The sequence below is a fragment of the Carassius gibelio genome, chromosome B12, assembly GCF_023724105.1.
Source record: "Carassius gibelio isolate Cgi1373 ecotype wild population from Czech Republic chromosome B12, carGib1.2-hapl.c, whole genome shotgun sequence".
Taxonomy (NCBI): Eukaryota; Metazoa; Chordata; class Actinopteri; order Cypriniformes; family Cyprinidae; genus Carassius; species Carassius gibelio.
Window position 1 is genome coordinate 2,919,631 of NC_068407.1, and position 27,726 is coordinate 2,947,356.

At 36.8% G+C, this 27,726-nt stretch overlaps 2 protein-coding genes across 3 annotated transcripts; both read right to left on the bottom strand.

Moving 5' to 3' along the window:
* Positions 1-407: 407 nt before the first annotated feature.
* Positions 408-8,589, bottom strand: LOC127968792 (E3 ubiquitin-protein ligase TRIM39). Its single transcript, XM_052570131.1, has 6 exons — positions 8,080-8,589; positions 4,732-4,827; positions 4,256-4,486; positions 4,110-4,132; positions 3,774-3,892; positions 408-1,948 (listed from the first exon to the last, which is right to left on the bottom strand). The coding sequence occupies exons 1-6, from the start codon at positions 8,491-8,493 to the stop codon at positions 1,413-1,415; spliced, it is 1,419 nt and encodes a 472-aa protein (XP_052426091.1). The 5' UTR covers positions 8,494-8,589; the 3' UTR covers positions 408-1,412.
* A 946-nt stretch (positions 8,590-9,535) lies between these two features.
* On the bottom strand, positions 9,536-27,599 carry LOC127969228 (kinesin-1 heavy chain-like). Of its 2 annotated transcripts, XM_052571054.1 has the most exons (26): positions 27,386-27,599; positions 22,379-22,466; positions 21,949-22,022; positions 21,582-21,686; positions 20,238-20,286; positions 20,073-20,128; positions 19,911-19,998; positions 19,555-19,679; positions 19,281-19,385; positions 18,365-18,510; positions 18,132-18,280; positions 17,852-18,042; positions 16,534-16,602; positions 16,052-16,258; positions 15,609-15,752; positions 14,821-15,006; positions 14,477-14,594; positions 14,261-14,313; positions 13,940-14,049; positions 13,759-13,860; positions 13,608-13,668; positions 13,462-13,533; positions 12,887-12,991; positions 12,589-12,805; positions 12,311-12,446; positions 9,536-12,208 (listed from the first exon to the last, which is right to left on the bottom strand). In XM_052571054.1, the coding sequence occupies exons 1-25, from the start codon at positions 27,509-27,511 to the stop codon at positions 12,316-12,318; spliced, it is 2,877 nt and encodes a 958-aa protein (XP_052427014.1). In that variant the 5' UTR covers positions 27,512-27,599; the 3' UTR covers positions 9,536-12,208; positions 12,311-12,315. The 2 variants fall into 2 exon arrangements, with proteins under 2 accessions (XP_052427014.1, XP_052427015.1); XM_052571055.1 differs by lacking the exons at positions 14,261-14,313; positions 14,477-14,594.
* Between the last annotated feature and the right edge of the window lie 127 nt (positions 27,600-27,726).

Below are 27,726 nucleotides of genomic sequence, written 5' to 3' on the forward strand. Positions count from 1 at the left end.
ATGCATTGCAGTATGTGGAAATTTTCTATTATCATGATTATTGTGTGCCACAAGGGGTGGGGTCATTAGGCCATGATAATTTATGTTAATTAACATATTGTAAAGTAATAATAAAATGTAGTAGTATAACTTCCACTACAACAGTGCAATGGTTATTAAAAGCAAGCTTTGTTTGCCAAAATTCTAATGTTTTGCTAATAACCACTGGTAAATTTTCTTTCTTTCTTCTCTTTTTTTTTTACTTGTATATTAGTATTGTGCAATGTGCACACAGACGTTTGCCAATCTTTTGCACTTGACCTTCCATCTGCAGTGTGATGAATGATGTCATAGCAGATTCTTTAATTGAATAAAAAAATGCAAAATAAGAAAACATGCAAAGTTATAATCATGAAAATGCGACATGCAATGTTTTAAAACTTTATTGTTGCAAAATGATGGTTTTATCCACTATTTAAAAAGATAGATTATTTATACTGCACAATATTAAGCAGCAATCTAATATTCTGAAAAGAATCTTACATTCACAGATATTTGCTCATTTACATAGTGTTAGGTTTCTGTTGTAAGATGTTACAGATGGTAATATACTTGATGTTGTAATCTAAGGTTCTCCTCTGAGCATGCGTCTCGAGTTTGCAAAGTCATGATCACAGGAAAAGGTAAAGAGACTTCTGTGTGCTCTGGCGAGGCGAGCGAGTGTCTGTTTTCTCCAGAAACACGTGTCATGGTCTGGGGCTGATGAGGCTGGACAGCTGGAGATGTCATCAGTGCTTTATTCAGAGTTCACAGAGCTTCAGCACAAAGACCACATCAACAACAAGCATTAGCTCCACCTCATGCTGGGAGTTTCTTCAGCTGTACTCAGAAGCTTTGAATTTTCTCAAACCTTGTACTAATTAGTCATTTTTCAGATGCACAACCATTCAAAAGTATAGGGTCAGTAATTTAATGTGTATTTTTGTAAAGAAATTAATACTGTTATTTAGCAAGAATGCATTAGTTTTTATGATAATTAAAATGATTGTATTTCATAATTACTATTATGATAAGTCGTCTATGATAATTAGATACAACAATAAAAACACACAATGCACGCCGTTACAACTTATTCCTATTTCAAATAAATGCTTGAACTTTATATCCTAAATATTATCACGATTTCCACAAAAATATTAAGCAGCACAACCGTTTTCAACACTGGTAATAAATTTTTATTTTTTGTTTTGTTCCCCACATGCTTCAAAATGTCTTCTTTTGTTTTCAGCATAAGAAATTCGTACAGGTTTGGAACAGCTTGAGGGTGAGTAAATGATGACAAAGTTTTTAGGTGAACTATCCCTTTAAGTCATTCTTGTACTACTTCAGTCCTTCAGACTCAGAATAGTGTGTATCATGAAATGTTTGTCGAGTTACTCTGTGTACACAGACACCTTCTCCGCTAAAATATGCAGCGGATGTCTTTTACATGTGTTGGAGAAATATGGAAACACTTTTTCCGTAAACTTGTGCTTATACTTGTAGAGCAGAGAGTTGTCTCCGGCGTCTGAGAACATGACTCTGCCGGCCTCCCAGTCGAGCTGAACCCGGATCTTCTGAGGTTTCTTCTTGAGCGTCAGAGGAGCGCTGCTGGCCGTCCGCGCGCGGTACTCTCCTCCGTACAGGCAGATGGTCCACATGCCGCGCTCAGGGCTCGGCGGGAACCACTCTTTACGCTGCACGCTTTCTTTCACCACCCCCAGCGCCCACTCGCTGCAGTCGCCCACCTCCACGTCCCAGCTGTGCCGGCCGGAGCCCAAGCCCTCGGAGCCCAGGACGCACTCGTAGAAGCTGAAGCGTTCGGGGTTGTCTGGGACCTGCTGGTCTTCCTCCATGTAGCGGATGGAGGTGAGGTCGTCGGACAGAGCCACGCAGACGTCTGCGGTGTTGGGGTCGAGGATCACAGGAGCTGAAGGTTTGAAAGGTATTTAGAGTTTAGTCACTGGCAAGATCAGTTTTGAGGCAGTTGCAAGTGGTTAAAACGGGATATCTATAAACAAAAATGCTAATTCTACATAAATTCTAGCTTGTGAAACTAGACTCCTAGAAGGCCACTGGGCCATGACCACAGGAGCCAGTCGAGTCCTCCGCACAATCTGACTTTGCTGCAGCCTGGAATTGAGCTGCTGGGTTCATCTGGCCCCGGTTGAGCCTGGTTTCTCCCAGGGTTTTTTCTCTATTGTGTCACTGATGGAGTTTTCTTTCCTTGCCGCTGTCACCTATGGCTTGCTCAATATCCAGCGATATCATCAACTTGAATGCACAGATACTATCTGAACTGAGCTGGATGATGAAATCACTGAATTCAATGATAAATTGCCTTTAACTAAAAATTGAGTGTCATTTTGCATTATTGATGCACTATTTTCCTAATTAATGCTGTACAGTTGCTTTGTCACAATCTGTATTGTTAAAAGTGCTATATAAATAAATGTGACTTGACTTGAAATAATTAGTAGCTACAGTGTAAAAAACAAAAAAAAAAAGATTATTGGAGTAGGTTTCACATGAAAATACCATTCAGTCTTTCTACTTCAGCATATTATGTTTAATTTTATATATCCTTGCTGTTTCTGTGTAATTAACTGTGAAAAAAATATTATTTTTTTTTGTACACTAAATATTTTTAGTCTATTTGACACTTTATTCCCCTTTTTTATTTAATGGACACTTTGATTATATATATATATATGCAGTCCATCCTGGGACAGAAACAGAGGAGCTTCTTCAGATCAACTTAGGTTCTTACAAAACTGACAATGAGCCAGAGTCAACAATTCAACTCAAGTTAATGTTACATGTCAACTGACTTCTTGTTCAAGTAGTCTTGTGGCTGCAGGCTTCTAAACTACTAAATCTATCACTCTGCCTCAGTTTATTTAATGTTATAAAATGATTGATTGAAAAAGATATTTTTACCGTTCTGAAGTCTTCTTGTAGTTCTGTAACAGAAGGATCAGAGAGTTTTAAAAAAAAATCTCCTGCTCCGGGTTTTCTTGGACTGAGTTGATATGCATGCAATATCTAAATATTACTATTAAAATAATATAGCTTTATTTTGCTACCTTCAGAAATGCCATGTCATCAGCGCTCATGGCCTCTTCAGTTGAGCTAATGGCTCAAGTTTTGAATAATTTTACGCCATTTTATTTTATTTTATATCACAGATTTACCCACATAGAATGTTGTGATGTCTTGTAGCTCAGAAAGATCAGTGTTTATAACATTTATTAATTTACGTAATGTGTTACTTGCCATTTCTTTGTAATTAATTGGGGGGAAATGGTGTTGAAACCAATTTTTGCTGTAATTGTTCATTTTGAACAGACTTTTAAGGTCTAAAGTATTATTATTTTTAATGGAAACTGAGTTATTGTTTTATTGCACTACTTATTGCAGGTACAGTGACAGTTTTAATTTATTTTTAATCATTCCTTATTTCTAAATATTTCATTCAGAAACTACACAAACAAAGTTACGGACCGCAGCTCTGATTGGTTGTTTCTTACCGGGAGCGGATGAATTTCTGCAAATGGCAATAGGAGCACTGGGAGGAGCCAGAGGAGCTTGATTTATTTCACAGATTATCTGTCTCATATTCTACTGTCAGGACATAATGACAGGTTTAACAAATATGTAAAAAATATATTTTCACAAAAGTTACCTACTGCAGCTTTAATATATATATATATATATTCTATATTTGAAAACCTGATGTCTTTCTTAGCTCTTACTGTACGTGACGGCGGTCTGCATCTTCTCCCACACTCTGAACTTGAGCGAGCCGATGTGTTTGGCCACATCAATCAAAGCTCCAGAGATTTCCTCTGGATCCTGAACGGTGCAGTCCATCCTGGGACAGAAACAGAGGAGCTTCTTCAGATCAACTTAGGTTCTTACAAAACTGACAATAAGCCAGAGTCAACAATTCAACTCAAAGTTAATGTTACATGTCAACTGACTTCTTGTTCAAGTAGTCTTGTGCAGCAGGCTTCTAAACTACTAAATCTATCACTCTGCCTCGGTTTATTTAATGTTATAAAATGATTGATTGAAAAAGATATTTTTACCGTTCTGAATTCTTCTTGTAGTTCTGTAACAGAAGGATCAGAGAGTTTTCAAAAAAAGTCTCCTGCTCCAGGTTTTCTTAGACTGAGTTGATATGCATGCAATATCTAAATATTACTATTAAAATAATATAGCTTTATTTTGCTACCTTCAGAAAAGCCATGTCATCAGCGCTCATGGCCTCTTCAGTTGAGCTAATGGCTTCTCTTAAGGTCATGATCTCATCTGTCAGTTTGTCCATCTTCTCCTTCATCTTCTGGCTCTTCTTCTCCTCTTCCTCACTCAGAGCTCTCAGCATGGAGATCTCCTCATCATGCAGGAACTGATGGAGATTTTCAAAGTTCTCCTTTATCAGACGCACTGTGTTCTGGGCCTGTCTCTGTCCAGAGGGTTTAGAGACTCTCAGAAAATGTTGCCACCTTGATGTGTTCATGCAAAATGTTTAAAAATGTAGTAAGAGTAATTAAATATCTAATTACTGTAGTGCATAGTCACATGAATAGTATCGTGAATAGTATCATGCTTCACATTTAACGGTTCTGTTAAAACATGCTAAAGTCCCAGAACTGACTGAAAATCCTGTTAAAGTTGGCTTGTGTTAATCTTTTGTCTCGGAGATGTTACCCTGATGTGTTCTGAAGTTTCCTGGCAGGTTTGCTTGGCTGTGTTTAACATCTCCAGTTTCTCCTGCAGGGGTCTGAGAGCTGCTCTCAACTCCCTCTGAGAACAGTAGAGAGTTACGGTCAGTTCTCACTGTTTATCTCAAACTAGAGCGTGCAAAATAAAAACATCTTGATAAAACAGAACCAAAACCTGCTGGGACTCAATCCTACAATTTAGTGCCACTCTTTAATTTAATTTAGGTATAAAATAGTTATTTAGTTATTAATGGAAATGACTTGTAAAACTGCTGTGAATTTTTTTTTTTTATTATTTATATCACACATACAGTATTGTTCAAAATAATAGCAGTACAATGTGACTAACCAGAATAATCAAGGTTTTTAGTATATTTTTTATTGCTACGTGGCAAACAAGTTACCAGTAGGTTCAGTAGATTCTCAGAAAACAAACAAGACCCAGCATTCATGATATGCACGCTCTTAAGGCTGTGCAATTGGGCAATTAGTTGAAAGGGGTGTGTTCAAAAAAATAGCAGTGTCTACCTTTGACTGTACAAACTCAAAACTATTTTGTACAAACATTTTTTTTTTTCTGGGATTTAGCAATCCTGTGAATCACTAAACTAATATTTAGTTGTATGACCACAGTTTTTTTAAAACTGCTTGACATCTGTGTGGCATGGAGTCAACCAACTTGTGGCACCTCTCAGCTGTTATTCCACTCCATGATTCTTTAACAACATTCCACAATTCATTCACATTTCTTGGTTTTGCTTCAGAAACAGCATTTTTGATATCACCCCACAAGTTCTCAATTGGATTAAGGTCTGGAGATTGGGCTGGCCACTCCATAACATTAATTTTGTTGGTTTGGAACCAAGACTTTGCCCGTTTACTAGTGTGTTTTGGGTCATTGTCTTGTTGAAACAACCATTTCAAGGGCATGTCCTCTTCAGCATAGGGCAACATGACCTCTTCAAGTATTTTAACATATGCAAACTGATCCATGATCCCTGGTATGCGATAAATAGGCCCAACACCATAGTAGGAGAAACATGCCCATATCATGATGCTTGCACCTCCATGCTTCACTGTCTTCACTGTGTACTGGGGCTTGAATTCAGAGTTTGGGGGTCGTCTCACAAACTGCCTGTGGCCCTTGGACCCAAAAAGAACAATTTTACTCTCATCAGTCCACAAAATGTTCCTCCATTTCTCTTTAGGCCAGTTGATGTGTTCTTTGGCAAATTGTAACCTCTTCTGCACATGCCTTTTTTTTAACAGAGGGACTTTGCGGGGGATTCTTGAAAATAGATTAGCTTCACACAGACGTCTTCTAACTGTCACAGTACTTACAGGTAACTCCAGACTGTCTTTGATCATCCTGGAGGTGATCATTGGCTGAGCCTTTGCCATTCTGGTTATTCTTCTATCCATTTTGATGGTTGTCTTCCGTTTTCTTCCACGTCTCTCTGGTTTTGCTCTCCATTTTAAGGCATTGGAGATCATTTTAGCTGAACAGCCTATCATTTTTTGCACCTCTTTATAGGTTTTCCCCTCTCTAATCAACTTTTTAATCAAAGTACGCTGTTCTTCTGAACAATGTCTTGAACGACCCATTTTCCTCAGCTTGAATGCATGTTCAACAAGTGTTGGCTTCATCCTTAAATAGGGGCCACCTGATTCACACCTGTTTCTTCACAAAATTGATGACCTCAGTGATTGAATGCCACACTGCTATTTTTTTGAACACACCCCTTTCAACTAATTCAACTAATTGCCCAATTGCACAGCCTTAAGAGCGTGCATATCATGAATGCTGGGTCTCATTTGTTTTCTGAGAATCTACTGAACCTACTGGTAACTTGTTTGCCACGTAGCAATAAAAAAAATACGAATAACCTTGATTATTCTGGTTAGTCACATTGTACTGCTATTATTTTGAACAATACTGTATATACGTTTTTATATGTAGCCTATATATAGACATATGTATATATTACCAAGACCTGCACTCAAAACTACACCAAATTGCGTGCTAGACCTCAAGATGGCAAAAGTTGGGATGATTAATCAGCCGCGCAGCAGATATATCGGTCTATCACTAAATGACAAGATTAATTGCAATATCGGCCAATTTATCGGTCAATTGCTATGACATCTATTTACATTTAATCATTTAGCTGATGATTTATAACACAATATTTACTCAATTCACAATAAATGACTATAAAAATGTTTAATATTAAAATACTCAATCTGTATTAACATTTAAAAATAAAAATGTATAAATATATAAAAATATATCTAATTATATTTAAAAGTGAATATATATATATATATATATATATATATATATATATATATATATATATATATATATATATATATATATATATATATATATATATATATATATATATTACACTGCACACTAATTTGCACAATAATTTGAGATTTGCCTAAATTTCATGATATAAACCTCAGAATGGCAAAATATTGGATGAATTATCATTAAAGCAGATTAAAAATATATAAATTATTATCTGCTGAAAACCTAAAAAAAAGTAAAAAAAATTGATCATTTCATGTTAATCGCTGCAACATTAACTTTTTTTTATTAATTTTTTTTATACATGTTTTTTTTTATGTTACATTTAAAGCAATATCAAAATATCAACTATAAATTACTAGTGCTATCAAACGCTTAATCGTGATAAATTGCATCCAAAATGTTTGTTTACATAATGTGTGTACACTGTGCATATATTTATTTTGCATATAAATACACACACAACGTATATTTAGAAAAATTTTACATGTATATATTTATAAAATGTACATTATATACAAATATATTTAACATATAAACATGTGTGTGTTTATTTAGATATACTCAATATACAGTATACACACGTATGTAAATAAAAACTTATTTTGGATGAGATTAATCACGAGTAATCATTTGACAGCACTATATATTACATTATATTTAAAATTTTAATAAATTTGTATTACATTATTTAAATATTTTAATAGTATTGTAAACATGTCATAACATTACTAGACTGCAATTACAGTTTGAACTCAAAACTGGACGTGGCACAATAGTTTAAGATTACACTGAATTTTGTAATGCTTCAAACCTCAAAATGGCAAAGTATTGGAAGATTTATCAAGTCCTTTGTTTATTGCCTAATAAACTCAAAATGGCCAAGTATTGGCCAATGTATAAATCATAACTAGAATCATGCAAAGTTTTGATAACAGTTGCTCCAACCATAATTTTATAAAATATTGTAACTGACACTTTTGATAAAGTTTTTTTTTTAATGCACCTGTTTCTCACCTTACATTCTTCTGTGGCCTCTTCAATGGAGCTGCACTCGTGAGCTTCATGTTCCTCTCCCTGACACTGATCACAGATCAGCTCCTCGTCCTCCATACAGTATTGAGTCAGTCTCTCTCTATGCTGTCTGCACAGACCTCCATCCTCCGGCGTCTCTCCGCCCTCCACAGCGTTTCCCACCCGCCGCGGCTGCCCTTGAAACAGTGAGTCGAGCAGCCCCTTCAGCACGCTGTCCAGCAGCTCACGGCCATAGCACTCGGTACAGCCTGACCCGTCCTGTCCCAGCTCATCCCGACACAGCTGCAGGCAAGCCTGGCACAGAGTGTGTCCGCAGGGCAGCGGCAGCGACCCTTCACCCTGGCAGCCCGGGCACAACGAGTCGCTGGAAGGTGAAGAGGGTTGATCGTCTGACATTATGGTAGTTCTCTGGATGTTGTTGTCTTCTAAATGTCCTTGCTCTCTGAGTGTCTGGTCTGCAGCTCTCTGGTTGTTACACAATCACTGCTGTGCACTGGGTATCAAAGGAAATCCCCGTTTGGATAGTTGGTGGTCTATTTATAAGCGAGTTATTTTGAAGCAAGCTCCAAGTTGTTTATATGCAACGGTGTCTATGTGGAGAGTTTTGCTTGGTGCAGATCGTAGGGCAAGAGTGTTGCTGAGTCACAAGTGTGTGTGTGTGTGTGTGTGTGTGTGTGTGTACTGGCATTAAAGTGTAAAGTGATACCACTTTCCTCAAGTGCTCTAACATCAGTCAAATCCCAATCAATTTAATCTGCACCAATGCAAAATTTCACCACACTGACAGAAGCAACGTGTTCCTCTGTTTATCTGTCAAGTCCTTTCTGAAACATTTGTGAAATTAATGAAAACAAAGCAATTAAGTGTAATTTTCCCTATTTTTATTTTAAATGTGCATGGTAAAGTTTATCAAATTATTTTATTGTTTCAAAAATTAGTAATATATGATAAAAAAAACAAAGCAGCAAAACTACTTTTATATAATTTTCTTCAACATTGATAAAAATTTTCTTGAGAAGCAAATCAGAAATAAAAAATTCTGCATTTCCATAATATTTTATATATACACGTATACATATATGAGAAAGAGAGAGGTCTTTACAGTATGTTTATGTTTTTAAAAGTATGTAAAAATACATAGACACACTTAGGTAGAATATGTATCAAAACCGTTTTATCTTTTAATCTTTTAAAAGTTTTTATCTTTTTAACAAGCCCAGGCTTGATAAATAGAAGAAAACTGCATTTCTTTTTCAATGCTTCCCCCACATGGTCCTTACACACATTGATCAAAGTAACTAAATTAAAATGTAATTAGTTCCAATCATTTTTTTTTTCCTATAAGCCTGTGGACATATGGCTACATGTGGTTCTACATCTACAAAAAAAGATGATAGCTTAGCATGCAACTCTCAAGAGCAAAACCAAACATACTCCGTGTGTTTTACCTTATACTTTATTTGCGTTTCATGTCAAGGGTGAAAACTTGCCTACAGTAAGCAACTAAAGGAAATATACACAGCAATTCAATCTACACTCTGAAGAGCCAACTGTACACATTATCTGATCACCATTACATCTTTCCTTTAGAGTCATTTAAACGGAGCAACTGTTTTCCCCGGCAAATGTTAAAAATGCAGATTCAAGGCAAAATAAAATACAAAAAAACAATGATACAGTCTTCAAATCACATGACCTCCGGCTGTAGCTCCTCAATAACAATAATTACAGGATTCAGTGAGAAATTTGATGTTTGAGATGCAAGTTTTCTCCAAGTGCGTTTTTCAAATGAGATGGTAATATTTTAAAGTGCTTTTAAAAGATTAAATGCGGCGAACAAGACAAGCGTTAGACAAATGAGCATTAAACAATGAAATAAAACTGGAGAACTGTTGAGTGCCGTCGCTTTTCTTCAGTACAGCGAAACTTGCACGACACCAGATTCATATTGCACACAAGAGGTCATAAAACACCATCTTCAATATCCCGCCGCTACAGTACTACAGTCATTGACAAGACAACTAGTAGGATCTGGATCCAAATACATGGAAAAACAGAGGACAATGGAAAACAAGTACACTGGAATATATATATACTTCAAAAAAGATAGACAAAAGAAACTCAACTGCAAAATCCCTAGTCTATAATAAAACAGAAATAAATAAAACATTACCTAGTTTCAAGTGCAACGAAATGAAAACATGACCAAAAATGATTAAATAAACCCCACCCACCATTAAATAAGCCCCACCCATTAAAATTAGTGAATGAAAGGCAGTAACGTCGTGCTGAATGAAAAGCATTTGAACTGTAGAGAGCCAATCAGCAGGTCTATATAAGCCAAATGCAAAAACACAAGGCAACCAAAACCACAATCGCCAGAACTAAATGATGTGTGGGTTTCCCTGGGTTGTTTGCAATGCTCAAACCACTGAAGATTCAATCGCAAAACTTCAAAATATGGACCCTATAATGGACTAAACTGTACCAAAACACAAGTCAAATCAAAAGGTAAAAACTCAGGAGTGTAGGTACATTGTGAATTCAATGGCTGTCTGACCATTGCACAAACCGCGCTCCAACAAAACCACAAAATGACACTATACAAGGTGTAAAACTAACCTTTGTCTCTAAAGGGGACAAGGACGGGATGTGATCATTTCCCATTACCCAAATATGAAACCTTTGTCACCATTTACTCAACTCTCATGCAGTCCCAAACCCTAATAAATGTAGCTTTTCTATAAAATAATAACAAGTAGTGAAAAGGATTTCCAAAAACTAAATAAGACAAACCTATGAAAATCTCATTTGCTCAAATAATGCATAACGTCATGTTGTGGCAGGTGTGATGTCAATGATGCCGAATGCCATTACATCTCAATCAAATGACAAAGCACAAAGGGCAAGATCTGAAGTGAATAATGAATGTCCAATTCGACTTCAGAAGACGTGGAATTAAAATATCATGGTATTTTGTGATATTCTGGAGCTTGAAATTGTCTATGTCTATGCCTTTTAATTAAAAAATGTAAAAAAAAAAAAAAAAAAAAAAACATGAAAAATGCAAACGTTCGGATAGCTTTTCATGTAGGATGAAAGAAAAGTCTAGCAGGTTTGGAACGACATGTGGATGAATACATAATAATCTAAGTGTTCATTGTTGGGTCAACAATCTCTCAAATTAAAAGCTAGGTTCCCTGCCTACTAAAAACAAACAATGTAACCACAACCTTAAATATTAACCAAAGTTAAATATTGAAATGAGCACATGACATTAGTATTATTATTAACCTAGCTACAACTCATCTAAAAGCTCAGGCTGTGACATACACAGCTCTTTACTTCGTAACAATGATTACTTGTTTTGTGTTTGTACAGTGCTTTAAATATACCTGCAGCTCAGGTGCTTCTACATCAAGCAGTTCCATGAAATGAGAACTAAAAGGCTGCATCTCGTTTGTCTACTTTCAGACGACCCTTTCATCATAATTTAAATCTTTCTTCTGAACATCACTACAAAAACTAGTTCAATGGTTCATATATACAGTTCAACTGTAGTGTTTATCTCACGTATTTAGGTGAAATGTTCAATAGAAGTTTCTCAAAGCAAGAGAGAACAAGCAAACTCTCTAAACAAACCCAAAATGAGAACGCACATAAATAAGGCTCAAATAGTAGGTTTTTTGTTTTCTTTGTTTGTTTGTTCTTTTCCCATTTTTCATTAATTTCTGCCTTTTTTATTCTTTTGCAATTTTGTAATACATTCAACTTGGCACAGTGAGGGACGTGGAGAGCGGGATGTGAGCAGAAACCTACTGTGCAAGAGTGAAGAGACACACGCTAGTTACACACGTTTCCACTGGTGCAAAAAGCCTGATTTTTTTTTTCCTTTACATTTTTAAAGGGAAGATATAAGAGATCAGAATGGAGGAACATCTGTACAGCCCAGAGACGGTGATATTATTTCATGTTTCATACACATATATACTTATATTCATTTTCATATGTATAGTGTTGAACCCTCCCGTGCTGTGGAATGCCTGTTCAGCTTTTTGGGATGATATCAGCTTCAGCTGGGGCTACTGGGGTTAAATTCAGCATTCAACAGCTGGAAAAAGTGAGAAAGAGAGAGAGAGCGAGAGAGGGTGAAAAAGAAGACCCTTTTTCCCATTTTACTAACCCATTTGACCTATTCGCAGCATGTACTCACTTATTTTACTGTTTGACTACGCCTCCACCACGGATGCCCACTGATTGGTTGTTCTGGAAGAGCCCCGCCCCTGAGCGGTTGACATTGGGGTGGGTGGGTGAGGCGACAGGGGGCTGACCGGGTCTGATTGGCTTGGCTGTGATAGGAGGAAATGACTAGTTAGTCAAGACAGAAAACAACTTTTGATTATTACTAAACTGTTCTACTAAATCTATCAATCAAAAATCTCTTAAAAGACAGAAGGCTGGAATTTATTATACACTTATGTGTGTGCTAACCGATCTGTGCGGAGTGTCCTCTGCGGGCCATGTTCTTGGCTCTGACGGCCTCTTTAATGCGGTCCACCTCCTGTTGGTAGCGTTTGCGGTCACGGGCTGCGTTCTCTTTGGCCTCTTTGAGTGCAGACTCCAGAGCCTTCACGCGCTCCGCTGTCGCCCGCAGGCGCTTCTCCAGCTTGGGCAGCTCACAGCGCAGGTCAGCGTTATCACGCACCAGCTGGACAAAGGAACGAAGGACCACAGTAAGCATGTGTGTTTTGAGAGTACACCCATGGTGATGTTCTGAGTGTGTGTTCACCTGCTTGTGCACTTTAGTGAGCTGCTCAAGGTTGTTCTCCAGGAACGAGATCTTCTGTTTTTGTGCCGCACTGCCACCAGTGTCATCGGAGTCAATCTCTGCACTCTGAAAAATATGTTAATGCATAATTCAGGCATGTCAATAAAGCCATAACTGGAGTTTATGACACCCATTAGCTTTGATGGCAGCGATGTAAACTAAAGGCTACTAGCCCTAAAAAAATAAAATAAAATAATAATAATAATAAAAGGATAATCAATAAAAATTAAAGGTAAATAAAAAGTGTAATAAAATTCTAATAACAGTAATAAAAACATAATTGTCACAAATTTTAAACTTCAAGTAAAATAAATCATAAAATCATTTAAGAATTATAACAAATAAATAAAAATTACAAATACATTTAAACTTCAACAGGAAATTAATCAACAGTGTTTTAAAAAAGACACCTATACTCAAGAACCTAGAAAACCATCAAAAGTCCAATGTTAAGCTTTTAATAGTAACTTATCCACATTGAAACTATGTAATTATCAGGAGAAATTAAGAGAAGAATGTGTACGCAATGGTTGTACCTTCTTCACCCGTGTGGCCAGATCCTGAACAAAGAGTTTCCTCAGGTTATGAAGAGTCTGCAGCTCTTTGGCCTGAGGAGAAGAGAGCGATCAGAGCGTGCACACATGCAGACCAAGATGCAAGAAACATGAAGAAAATGACCTACCACTGTCTCCTCCAGGCCTTTGAGATCCTGTCTGGCCTGTTCCCTTCTGTCCTGCATCACCCTGTAAACATATTTGAGCATTAGCATACCAGACCCATTTTTGGCACATGTGCATCTACTCAAACGTCTGCATTATCAATGCGTGTCGTACGTGAGCTCGTGCAGTTTGCGGCTCTTCTCCTGGTCAGTGGTTTTGAGTTTCTCATGCTCCACCTTCAAGCGCTCTTGCTCCAACATGATCTTCTGGTTCTGACTGTAGCCAGAAAACAAAGGATAAATGAGCCCATGTGGCCTTGATTCAGTGCCTGAAGATGTGTATGTTTATGTCTTACTCCTGCAGTTCAGTGATGAGTTTCTCTTTGGTCTCCAGCTCGTCTCTCAGGTTGCTCAGCTGTTTCTGATGAGCTTCTCTGTGGTTCTGAATCTGCTGCTCAACGGCATCCTGTCCAAACGTGCAGAAAAAGAAACTATGAATTACAAACTCTCTTTTAAAATAAATGAAACATCTCTTAAAAGCCCCCTTTCTGAATCTTGCAGTCTAAATGATTCAACTGCAGAAAATATATAAACAGTAAATAGTTTAATGAGCAAAACTCACTAAAAATGTCTGGAGAAATCATTAAGCAGTTAATATGTTGTTATAAAATGCTTACCTTGACATTAGCACTTTGTATCTCATTCTCCTTCTCCATTGTATGAACTTTCTCTGCACAGGGAAAAATAAAAAACTTATTTTACACACAAACACAGTCTCACCACAAGAGGGCAGTAAAAGTTGGTCTGTCTGAGCCACACAGTTTTTTAAATGGGTATCAAAATGCAATTATGAGAAAAAAAAAAAAAAGAAAAGCATGCTTGTGTTTTTGTACCCTGTGTGCTGAGTTTGACCAGTTCCTCATTGAGAGAGTCTACGTTCTCCTCTAGCTGTCTCTTCTTGTGTTCAATGTTTTGCAGGTACTCCGTCAGGGACTTGATCTTTGCTTCATACTGTAGACAAACAGAAATAAATCTCAGGATCTTTTTAAAGCTTCCTTCTAGTGTTGTAATGGAGAGCATGTGGTGTTTCCATTTAGCTACAGTCATAAATTGATGATCTAATAAACATAATTCTGCTTTAACTAGACGAAGAGCTGCATGAGCGCTCTAAAACTAAAGAAACTAAAACGGGTTTGAAATGTTCTAAGACTTTTTGATGAACTACTCTTGCATTTACCTGAGAGATACGGAGCTGGCAGGCAGCGAGCTCTTTCTCGTTCTCATCCATCTTCTTGTTGCTCTCAGCCTGAACGCTTTCCAGCTGTTTGCTGCGCTTCACCAGAGTCTTCACCTCCGACTTCATCTTACTGATGTACAGACGAGCCACGGTGAACTCTTCATCAATGAGACCTCCACCCTCATGCTGCGGAGACAACATGAGGACAGAGAAAGAAAGAAATCATTGAGGTTAGAGAAGAGGGTGAACAGTTAAAACAGGAATATAACAAGCAAAGATGAAGAGACAAAATATTAAAGGAAAAAAAGTTTCATAAAGGAAAAAAATATGTACCACATTTTCCGGGCTATAAGTCACATTTTTTTTCATAGTTTGGCTGTTCCTGCTACTTATAGTTAGGTGTGACTTATTTATCAAAATTAATTTGACATGAACCCAGAGAAATGAACCAAGAGAAATGAACCAAGAGAAATGAACCAATAGAAAACATTACCATCTCCAGCCACGAGAGGACGCTCTATGCTGCTCAGTGCTCCTGTAGTCTACACTGAAGACATTGAGCGCCCTCTCGTGGCTGTAGATGGTAATGTTTTCTCTTGTTGCTTGGTTCTAAATAAATGCGACTTATAGTCCAGTGCGACTTATATATGTTTATTTAATTCATCATGACGTATTTTTGGACTGATGCGACTTATACTCAGGTGCGGCTTCTAGTCCGAAAAATAATTTATAAATATGTATATAAAATGCGAAAGAGAGGCTGTTTTTTTTTTTTTTTGCCGTTTTACCTTAATGTCATTGCTGCCTACGGCGATGCCAATCTCTGCCAGGTCTTTAAGCAGCGATGACATCATCTCCGTGACTCTCTTCTTCTGATGGTTGGTCATTTCCTTCAGTTTCTGCAGCTCAGAGTCGATGGATGCAAGAACGCTCTGCAACAACACACAGCTCAGATCAACAACCAGTCCCAAGACATTCTAGTTACCCGGTCACGTTACATATATTACTACACAATTTTATATATAATAATTAATGGTTTATCTTTCGTATTGTTAATTATACATCATGAACATTATTATAATTACTATTACTTGACAACATTAGATTTTATGTGTCTTCTAAAGATTCAAATCTAACTTGATGTCTAGACAAAAAGCAGGCAAGAGTAAATGACAACTTTTTGGTGAAGGTGAATGAAACAATAGTGAAGAAAGTAGTGTTTTCTCCTCACAGATTTCTGGTTGAGCTCTTCATTCAGGGCTTCAAACTCCTTGGTCTTGTCCTCCACCTCCTGACTCTTCTGATCATAGTTGACTGCGAGCTCCTCCAGGGCCTGCAGCACCTCCTTCACCTCCTCTTTAGACGCCTCGTTCTCCATCTGAAGACGGGTGAGCTCCGCCTGCAGGTTGTCATGGTCCCTTCGCGTTGAGACCAGCAGCTACAACACAAAGATTTTTGTGTCGGATCATCCGTGTCAAATTATTGAGGAGAGAGAAGAGGGGAACGTGATGGGAACTCAACACAACATGTAAGGAGCATGTGCACTAGACCAGAACATTATTTATTATTTATAGCTTTTAATGGCAAAGGGTAAACCCCAGCTCCTAAGTTTTTAGTCTCCAGATAATTCACAGCCAACTAGTAGACAGGACACTCTTCTTATTAATGGGAAAATAAGGTAAATCTGATGTGTGGTGCGTGTTTGAGTCTGACCTCTTCCTGATCCAACATCTGCTGCTTGAGTTTCTCAGCCAGCTGAGACTGCTGATTTATCTCATCATCCTACAAGCAGACAGCAGGGAGTGAGAGAAACACAGAATGAATGTAATGAATGAGAGCACGCGAGCGCTGAATGGTTTAAACACTGGAAATAAAAAATAAAAAATTATAAACTTTAGTGACGATGCGACACTGCCTCAATTGTGCAAGTGACAATTCCTGTGTCAACTGTGCAGCTCACTTAGTGCAGACAACAATTGTGATTTGAAGCCATTTGCACATTATGAGAGAAAAAGACTCGATCACGATTTTTGTCAAATAATTCCTCACAGAAAGTTTACAAATTACTTTAGAAGCTATTTAATTAAGACATATAAATTGTACTTCACCTTCAGCATTCAACAACTTCACTGAGACGGTGCCTTACCTCTCAAGGCAGGCGCGTCATGAGCTTGAAATCATTTTTTTTTTTTTTAAGATCGGTCTTTTTAGAGACCACCGATTGAACATCCCAAAGTGATTATTGTCTGATATTGATCAGTAGCGGAACAATCAGAGTAACCCTATTTTAATGTTTTCTACTTGAAGAGATTTTAAAATGTATTTTATTCCTTTAATTAGCGTGTTTTCTGGACACTTTTTTTTCATAGTTTGGTTGGTCCTGCGACTTATAGTCAGGTGCGACTTATTTATCAAAATTAATTTGACATGAACCAAGAGAAATTAACCAATAGAAAACATTACCGTCTACGGCCGCTAGAGGGCGCTCTATGCTGCTCAGTGCTCCTGTAGTCTACACTGAAGACATAGAGCGCCCTTTCGCGGCTGTAGACTGTAATGTTTTCTCTTGGTTCTAAATAAATGCGACTTATAATCCAGTGCAGCTTATATATGTGTTTTTCCTCATCATGACGTATTTTTGGACTGATGCAGCTTATACTCAGGTGCGACTTATAGTCCGAAAAATACGGTAAAAGCTGAATTTTCAGCACCATTCCTCCAGTCTTCACTGTAACATGATCCTTGAGGAATCATTCTAATATGCTACCCATTTGCTTTCTGATTATTATAAATGTTGAAAACAGTTGTGCTGCTTAAACTTTTTGTGGGAATTGTGATATACATGTTATTTTTGTCAAGATTTTTTCAATAGAAAGATCAAAAGGACAGCATTCATTAAAAAACAGAAAACTCTTTACGGTCACATTTGATCAATTTAAGGCATCCTTGTTAGATAAAAATGTTAAATCTGAAAATTGGCAAATATCTCAAAATGGCCATAAATGCCAAAAGCATCAGTAGTTCATCTTACCTTGTCATCAAGCTGTTTGAAAAGTTTGGCCAATTCAGCCTCACACTTATCACGCTCCGCGTCAGTGAATTTAAGGCCGGGCATGCTGGGAGACGAGGTGAATTTATCATTATTCATCACATTATCCAGGGCCAGAACATCAGCGTTTGCCTTCTCCTTATCGTACTGCTCCTCAGTGGGAACACTCTCACCTAAAACACACACAAAACACAGTTCAGTTGTGTGCAGTTATCACTGAATACAGCTGAATGAGTAGGAAGCGTGTGTGTCATCACAGTACCGTTCCTCCAGCGGTTGAGCTCGTTCTCCAGCCAGGTGATGGTGTTCTTTAGGGTCTTGTTCTTCTCTTTCTCCTTCTCATATTTCTTCTTCCACTGCTCAGCTGTCAGCTCCACATTCACACACACGGTGTTCTTGATGGTCTTTGCTCTGAAAACAGAAAAAAAAAAAGAATTACTTGGCGCTCAAAACAAACGTTTCGTTAAAACTCTCAGTGTGTGTATATCTCATCACCTCTGTCCGAACATGAGCGTAGTTTTGGTCTCGGCCTCGTTGAAGGAAGATGGAGAGCAGCAGATCACTATAGTGGTCCTGCAGTTTCCCCCCAGCGAATCCTGCAAGATCCTCGTCATCTTACTGTCTCTGTAGGGAATGTACGTCTGACAGGGCAAAGAAATATTAATTCATTAGCCTTCTATCTAAGAAAAAACAAACACTTTCTGCCGAATTATGAAAAAGGCATAATATTATCTAATTTGGTGATGCAGAGTTATACTGAAATATACTGTATATATATATTTAAAAAAAAATCATGATCATGTACAGTTTTTTCCATGTATATATATATATATATATATATATATATATATATATATATATATATGTATATATACACACATGTATCAGCTTTAATGCATTTATCAGAACAAAAAATAAACTTACTCCATTTAATGTCAATGAACTTTGCATATACAAGTTATAAATAAGTTATGAATTATTTTTAATCTGTAATTTTCTGTTGCGGTTTGGATGTATTAAAACACCCACAGATGCAGCAGAAAAATCTGAGTAACATCTTAATTTTCTTCCATAATTATAACCTTGCAATCAGGATAATGCATTAAATAATATCTCCAGAATCATTAATGTGGGAATCGGCTAAAAACTGAACAAACAGTTGCAATTTGGCTCTAAATTATGTATTTGTAGCAGTTTATCTGGTGATTAAGGGATAATACGAAACTTCTTCACCTAACTGGTTTTATGTAACAATAGCATATCACATTTTGTAATAAAGGTGCTTGAGACAAACGCTCTCTCATTGGAATCGGCACCTCAAAATTAGTACGAATCAAGCGTTGGATTGCATTTAGCAAATATAATGCAGGGCAGTGAAATGTACAACTGTCCGACTGTACATCACACCTACCGTTCCTTCTGCCAGAGCAGAGATGACGTTTCCCAGAGCGGAAAGAGATTTGTTAATGTTTTTGGCTTCATCCAACACAGCTCCCTCTGCTCCAGTTTTACTGACCTGCAGTCAAAAACATCAAATCAGAGCCAGTGCCGCCACAAATGAAATATTAATAAGCAACTACATCACATATACTATTATGGGTCCTGAAGTGAAACCAGCTGTGAATAACAGAGGTAAAACTTCCTGTGAGAAAACGGAAGTGAAAAGCGAGAAGCAGAAATACTACCTTCTCGCTTCCTGCTAAATCCACCAGGTAAAGTTTCCCACTCAGTTTCTGCTCCGTCTGCGTGTTCTCTTGCTTGACGTTTATCAGGAAGATACTGTGACTCCTGGAGCTGTGCTCGTTCATGTCTGACACGCACCACAGAGAAAGAATAAGTTTCCATTTCCACTCAACTTTAAGTGCATGCACACAACAGGACACTCTTTTAGTTGAATAAACATCTCAAAATAAAACAAATAAGAAAGAAGGTCCTTAAACTACTCTCTAAACTAATATAACTCAACGAGAGCAACAGGTGTGGAAAAGTTCAGCCTGCTAAAAACAGCCATGCAGTGTCTGACTAATTTGCATGGGCTTACTTGTGACAGCCACATGTCTGTTGGATTTGCCTTCATCAATGGTGTCCATCACTTCCTCTGGGCTACACACAAACCGTTCAGTACAACCCTGCAGATGGAGAAAGAGATTTGTACCACTCCTTCACTAATACATGCACAGTTAATTACTGAAACACGCCTCACCTTTACATAGGGAACTCTGTTCTTATCTTCATGTACAGACAGATTGGTCTTAGATACTGGAAGAAAAAAAACAGATTATTATTAATTTTAATATGATTAAACAATTTCTAATAAGTTAAACCATGCAAAAATGATCTAATCTCTATCATATTAAGTCATACGTACCATCCAGCAAATCCCTGATCTTGTCCAGGTAAATCTCAAAATAGGAGACCTGCCAATGCAGAACAGCTCTGTGAATTTCATTACCAGCAGTCTGACATTATTACACTGTTGTTTAAAAGTCTGGGGAGAGTATTTTGTTTATATATATATATTAGTGGTGGGCCGTTATCGGCATTAACATGCTGCGTTAACACGAGACTCTTATCGGGCGATAAAAAAAAATATCGCCGTTAATCTATTCTCAACGTTGGGTTAGTAGCTGGGTCTACAATAAGCAAGCTATGATGACTTTCACCTTGATATTTTATATAACCGACTGGTTGAAGCCAGCCTAACGGAAAGCGACACTGAACCGAGCTCTCTTCTGCGAAGTTCTCCTCAAAGTCCCTCTTGCACCGGAACGAACAAATACAAGTCGCAGTTTGAAACAAACAAGATGTGAAAGAGCCCGATTCAGTGCTCGCGGTGTTCTGGTGTTCAGGGCTCACGCAGAGAAAGGCGTCTCGAGATGCTAAAAATAAGCGTTTTCAAGTGTTTTGATCAAAACACTTGAACATCGAATTTGCTTATTTTTGCTCTAGTGCCGACAAATACATACGGAATATGTCAAAATATCCACATTGGAAATTATGCTCGAAAAAAAAAACAGTTGAGGAAAAAAAATGGGATGTGTATTATATTGGATGCGTTCATCGTCTCTTAAAGTGACCGCGCCTAATTTAGCTACTGGCTGCTGTAATGTTAATCCAAGAAAATGAAAGAAAGAAAATCACTCACTGCTCTTGACTACTTTGTAGTTTTAACAGTCAAACCAAAAATTATTCAGACACCAGATATATTTTTTTATATATATAGCAAAACTGTAATGTAAGAAATGTTGAAGGTGTCTGAATAAATGTAGGCTTCATTGTATATTTCATTTTTATATTGAATACTATCCAGTGCTTTTTTACATTTAATTATTTAGTTTCTGTACCTTGACACCTACAAACTTGAAAAACTTAAACATTATGTAAATAGCACAAATAAATAAAAATAAACAAACATACAAATTAGACAATTTCAAACAGGGCCCACTGATACAACCTTCACCGGGTCCCCGCTGACCCCAGCTACTGCCCTGCTCACGCCTGTTCCACACATAATCTGTCTGCAGTGCGTATGCAGTCCATATTCTGAATGCCGATGGCAGAATTCGAATGAGCCATTTTAATCTAGATTCATCTAGATTAATTTCAAGATTCCTTTCATCTCCAAGATTCCTACTTTTTGTCTTTTGGTCAAGTCATAAATTCTGAAAGTGGGAACTGAATAATTAGCCCTAATTTCTTGTGCATTTCAAACCTTGATATGGAATTCCAGGTTTTCATCCATAGAGTAAATGTAGTTGAATATATCCTGGACGATCCGTGGAATAATGCCCATGCCATCTGGATCATGCAGGTTCCCCTAAACGATCACATAAACAAATATTTAATTGTCATGATGTTGTGATGATTTATGGTACAATAAATGCACTATTAGTCATGACTGGCAAAAACATTAGAAGAATATTAAATAAAAAAAAAACAGAATCAGCAAGAAAACAATACAAAAAAACAAGAAGTTTTTCTTTTAAATAGCTAATTGTTGAAAATCATACTGCCTGTTGCTAAAAAAAAAAAAAAAAAAAAAAGAAATTCTTTAAGACTCAGAATTTCTTTATTCTCACCTCCATGGTGTGTGTTTTTCCAGAAGAGGTTTGCCCATAAGCAAATATTGTACCGTTATAACCCTCAAGCACATCTGCAGGGCACAACACAGCAAAACATTCCAGTTTAATACAAATAAACTAATAATTTGTTTATGATTTAATGCTGCAGCAATGGCTTACACATGGCAAAAACAATCCAACTGAATCACCCAATTCAATCCACATTCTTTCGATATAATGTTCACAAGGTTTTAACAATTGTGTCTTAAAAAGTCAGAATACAAAAAAATAATAATAATTGATTAATATCAATATCTTAATATTAATACATTATTAAAGATCAAATATTAAAGGCATCATTAAAGTTTTTGTTTGGGAGTCAATTAATTATATCTACTTCCTGAATCATGATCTGGTTGTTGTGTCTCCTGGAGGACTCCTTTCTCACCTTTAACGATCTTCTGAGCACAAGCGTTGTAAACCTGCTCCTGAGTAGTGTTAGACTGAAACACCCGATCAAACATATATGGCTTTCCCTGAAAAGAGAGAGACAGACAATAAATGATACATTGTTATGATATATATATATATATATATCTGTGTGTGAGTGTTGAGTCAGTTAGAAATACCAAGGGTCCAACAAAACAAGGGGAATCTGCTTTTAATTATTAATCCACCCTCATGTGCTAAAGCATTAGCAACATTTAAATCTAGACTCAAAACTCATCTGTTTAGCTGTGCATTTATTGAATGAGCACTGTGCAAGGTCCGAAATGATCGCACTATTTTATGCAACCCATTTTATTAATTTGATATATTTTTAAATCCTTTTCGAAGTTTTTAAATTCCTTGTATATTATTTTTGTGATTATTTTATTATTATTATTATTTTTTTTTATGTAAAGCACTTTGAATTACCATTGTGTATGAAATGTGCTATATAAATAAACTTGCCTTGCGTTGTGTGTAGGGGTATAACGATCCACTTGTTTTCTCGATGCATCAATTACAAACCCAGACGATTCATATCCATCGATCTTGAAACATGATTTTTGAATCGTGAATCGCCAATCTCGGAAAGTAATTGATTCAAAATGCTAAGAATCGAATGAATCACGATTTCTATAGCGATTCAATGGTTTCAAAATATATACACATTCAATTACTACACGCACAAATCAATGGAGACCTTGAAGAGTGTTCGTGAATCGTGCCTCTAATCTGTCTTAAACTAGAATTTAACAATGAACAAATGTTTTTTTTTCTTTATAACCTTTGGTTCTTTAACCATAAAGGCAATGTAATTTGCCCCCTGACTAAACATTTAAAGAATTCAAGGGAAACATTTAAATAATCCTGTGAATGCACTTAAAGAATGCAGAATCTAATCGTTTTAATCTAATCAAATCAAATTAAAAAAAGGATCTTTAAAATGGAAAAGTTCCAGTTCTGAAGTATGTTAATTCATGCACTGGACACTTGGTCAGTTGTGGCATGGAATGTATGTATGTATGGAATGTATGTATGTATGTATGTATGTATATATATATATATATATATATATATATATATATATATATATATTAGTACACACACAGTCATAAGACTCAAAGTTGATCCTTGAATGTGTTTTGTTTTGAATGTGGTTGAATGTGATCCTGTGCTGTTTTTTTGTTTTTTTTTGAGAAATGTCTTAGAGAATAAACTAAGCATGAACCTCATTACTACAGGCTAAAAAATATATATCCTTCCCTCCAGTTACAAATGGCTCGAACCTTTAATACAAACAGCAGTAAATCAGGTATGAGATTCAGCTGTTGTAACACAATAAGAGCATTTTATAAGAGGTCTTCTTCCAGACATGAGCTCACTCTGTACAGCTATAAACAGATTTAACAGTGAACGTTGTGTTTATTAGCAGCCTTGATTTCAGAATAATTATTTTTATTTTTTTACTGGTTCTCTAAAGGTATAGCCTAATGACTAGAATTACACCATCTGCAAGAAAAATGTACAAGACAAAGGTATTCTCATCAAATACAGCATAATAACAGTATGCAACTGATTTTTTAAAATACCAATAATATTTCAAAGTACAGTTAATAAATCACTACTACTGTTTTATATAAAATGTTAAAAACTGTGAGCTTGTGAATTGTATGTGACAAGATAATACTGAACGCACCTAAATATCTGTACATATTTTACTTTAATAAAAAATGTAACAAGCAAATCAGTCTGCAAGTAATTCAACCAGTAACTGATATGAATCTGGACTAGACTGCATCATCAAATGACTCACTCGCCTATATGAAGAAGAAAATAGTACTTCCTTAAACACTGTCAATAAAAAAGAGACTCTTTCTCACAGATGACATTGTTTGTCAGCGGGGCATCTCTAAAATAGAGATAAAGGCACAAATAATCGACACAAGAAAAGACAAAGTGTTACCAGTTTGAGAATGAATATATTCTTACAATATAATCTCTATTCGGTAGATGGCAACTTTCCTTGATAGCATTAATCTTGAAAATTTCCCTAATTCTCATTAGGAAATAAAAAATAAACACGGTGATTTGATACCCAAGAGCTTGAAAGAAGAGCCATACAGATTATATGACATAAAAACTGGGTCATGGTCCTTTTTTTGTTATCCATGAGCTCTCAGTGTCATTGAATATGAGATATAAAAATACTGCAAGAAAAGACAAGAAAGGAATAAAAAACAAAAGCAAGTAGAAGTGAACAAACTGTAATCTGATTTACAAGCAAATGACTCTTAAAAGAATCATCTCTTTTGATTCTTCAGCACTTCTTGGTTTAAATCAGTCTGACAAATTCTTCACCGAATGAACTTTAAAGGTTACAGAAGCAAGTTCAGCGATGGATCGGTTCATTAGCAGGGACACTTCTTCATGATCCTAATTGGTTGACGTGTCCTCTCCACTCCAGACTGACTTCTTATCAACCGTCCAAACGGCAAATTTCCTCACCATGCCACTGTGGCACAGATCTAGATTAACCAGGTGAGGAAACAGCTGTGAACGTAACACAACTAAACAGATTAGTCTTCCTGAACAACCTCTAACACAACAATACTCTCACATCCACCACAACACAAGCCTACATCGAAATTTCATTTTAACTAGAGGCTTCCATAGCCAATGGAAATATTAAGATATCGTGGATCTATAAATCTCTATTTGTACACACAATCTCAGCAAATGACACAAACACACAAAAATGCTGAATTAAATGAGCCTTAATTTACAAAATCACTAAAAAATACATGAAAACAGACAGTGTGCATTATGTACTGATAATCTTTTATTATCATTTATGCACCATTATTAATAATATAATCGGCACATATATTTATATTTTTTACATATTATTTACTGTTCCTGATAAATCAATAAATTCTACCCAGCATGCTGCAGAAACTTTAGAGATTTATGATTTTACAGTTTTGATTTTACATTTTCTCCTCCATCATTACAAATATTAAACATTTTCATTGTCATAATCAAAGACTATTTAAAATATTACTAATGCACAACATCACAGCTTTGGAATCTCAAATGACTTATGTTAAGGTCTTCAGACAATCACAAGACTACATGAAGAGTGTTTTTGTGTAGCCGAATGTCCCGAGGCCTCCTCCACGGCCAGGATTGGAACAGCACTGTTTACAGCTCTCAGTATTCCCAATGAGAGATTATAATTGTGCTCCTAATGGTCACAGAGACAGGAACGATCGTCACATGTTAGTTTCAAACATGCATGAGAGCGTGTGCTGTGCTTGCGTAGAGACAAATAGAGAAAAGGAAGAAACAAGGATAAAAAGAGCTATAATTACAGCTTATTCCCTTATGAACTAACAGTGAAATGAGACGTATATCAACACAACAAGACATGCATAATCCCAATGCTGATGCTAGTATGTGCCGCTGGACAGACCGGTTTGGTTTCCTTCGTTACAGACAAGATTTACTGCCCAGTTTATGACCTTATCAACCTGCTGAAAGCCATTACACCAACACACGCACGCTCCATTACACCAGACTGGGAGAGCTGCTCTGGTGCTTGATGCTGACTTGCTCAAAACAGCTGGAAGACAAAACTCATTTGGCCGACTCTCAAATACACACACACACAAAACCTGTCAGTGCACTAAGTGTTGGGCAGACAGTACAGTGTCACTGCAGAAATGAAGCCCAGGATGAAAAATTCTAGACGCGTTTTTGCAATTTAACACAGTATGAGAGAAAAACGACCGGGGCAGACTGTCCGGTGTCAACAGCAAAACCACAAAATTGCTCCGCCTAATACTCAGCTGCGCACTACAAATACTGCAAGAGGGAACTTTGAGTCATGCCTCAACACCTCGTAAGATTATATTTCACTCTAACAGATAGGCCTATCTATACTGCATTTGGAGTTCATACGAGTACTTTAAATGTATGCAAAACGCCAGAATGAGGATACTTTAGTGCCATTCAATATCTACAATTTCCAGAATTTTTTCCTAACATCCAAAACCGAGAAAAGACTTTGGTGCATTCAAGCCATTCATAATAAGATAATGAATAGCTTTATTTATCATTTACTCTTAACCTCACCTACACATATTTTAATAAACTAACCTAAAACCTGAGATGTAGGAACATTTGGATTATACAGGCCGTAAACAAACAAACAAAATGATTGAAAGAGGGTTGACTTCCATTTCATGCTCTAGAAATACACATGAATTACTTTGTTCCTAATAGAATAATAAAAAAAAAAATAGTAAAGCAAAAAGCAAAAAAAATAATTAATTAATTAAAAAAATAGTAAAGCCATTATAAATGTCTTGTCTTTGTTCATTCAAGTAACGTTAGGCCAAATCATAACAGACTGATATCAGTGACTTGTATTATCACAGTAATCATTTATAACTCATATTAACGTTAATTTCGGTATGAAATGTGAAATACGTACATATTTAGTTAACTTAGCTTTTGTTGATTTTCTAAATGAAAACAAAGCGATTCATATTAGCACAGGAGCTAGCGGATACTTAACCGTTTAAAGATAAAAAATCCATTTTGAAGTGCACTAAAATACAAAATTACGCGCAAAACTCTTAGGTTTTACTGTTTTTAAGCTCAAAATCAAATATTTTGACATTGTGCTGCATTAACGTTACATCTGAGGGCTGTTAGCCACCGAACTAACGATGATTTCAAACTCCTTTCCTTACGATTGTGTTACTGAACGAAGGCCTCAAGTGCAACATTTCCCACACAGAACAATTCTAAAATACGCATTACGATCACATTTACACGCAAACAGATCTTTAAGATGATATTTTGTGTCGGGACACGTCTGCAGGTGGTTAGCGGATGCTAATAGAAATGGAAGGCGGGTGTCAGAGCGGAGAGTCACTGTGATATCACGTTATAAACTCACCCCGATGACCACATTATCTTCTCCTTGGAATTTGGGGATGTATTTGTCTCCCCTCATCACCTCCGAACCGTTTAAAGGCCGAAAACGGCACATGACTTTGATGGTGCACTCGGCCGGGTCCGCCATCTTCAGCTGTGAGGAGGAGGAGGAGGAGGATGAGGGACCGTCCTCAGCTCGGTGCGTGTGCTCTGTTTAGGTGGAAGTGGGGTTTGACCGAATAGGTTCTGGATGGAGGAAGTGCAGTTGCTGTCACACCCCCTAACAACACCCACACACACAAATACTGAAACAAGCAGGGGCAAGTTGTCACACTGGGAAGCAGTCACAAAGGCTATTTCTTA

Bases quoted from the DNA above. Each gene is read 5' to 3' on its own strand.
- LOC127968792 (XM_052570131.1), bottom strand. From the start codon at position 8,493: ATGTCAGACGATCAACCCTCTTCACCTTCCAGCGACTCGTTGTGCCCG. The intron at 4,133-4,255 runs GTAGCAAAATAA...CTTCTGTTACAG, and splicing joins ATGACATGGCTTTTCTGAAG to AACTACAAGAAGAATTCAGA. The intron at 3,893-4,109 runs GTAAAAATATCT...TTTCTGTCCCAG, and splicing joins TACAAGAAGAATTCAGAACG to GATGGACTGCACCGTTCAGG.
- LOC127969228 (XM_052571054.1), bottom strand. From the start codon at position 27,511: ATGGCGGACCCGGCCGAGTGCACCATCAAAGTCATGTGCCGTTTTCGG. The intron at 18,281-18,364 runs GTGATGAGATAT...TTCTGTTTTCAG, and splicing joins ACGCTCATGTTCGGACAGAG to AGCAAAGACCATCAAGAACA. The intron at 15,007-15,608 runs GTAAAACGGCAA...TTGTCTCCGCAG, and splicing joins TAGGCAGCAATGACATTAAG to CATGAGGGTGGAGGTCTCAT.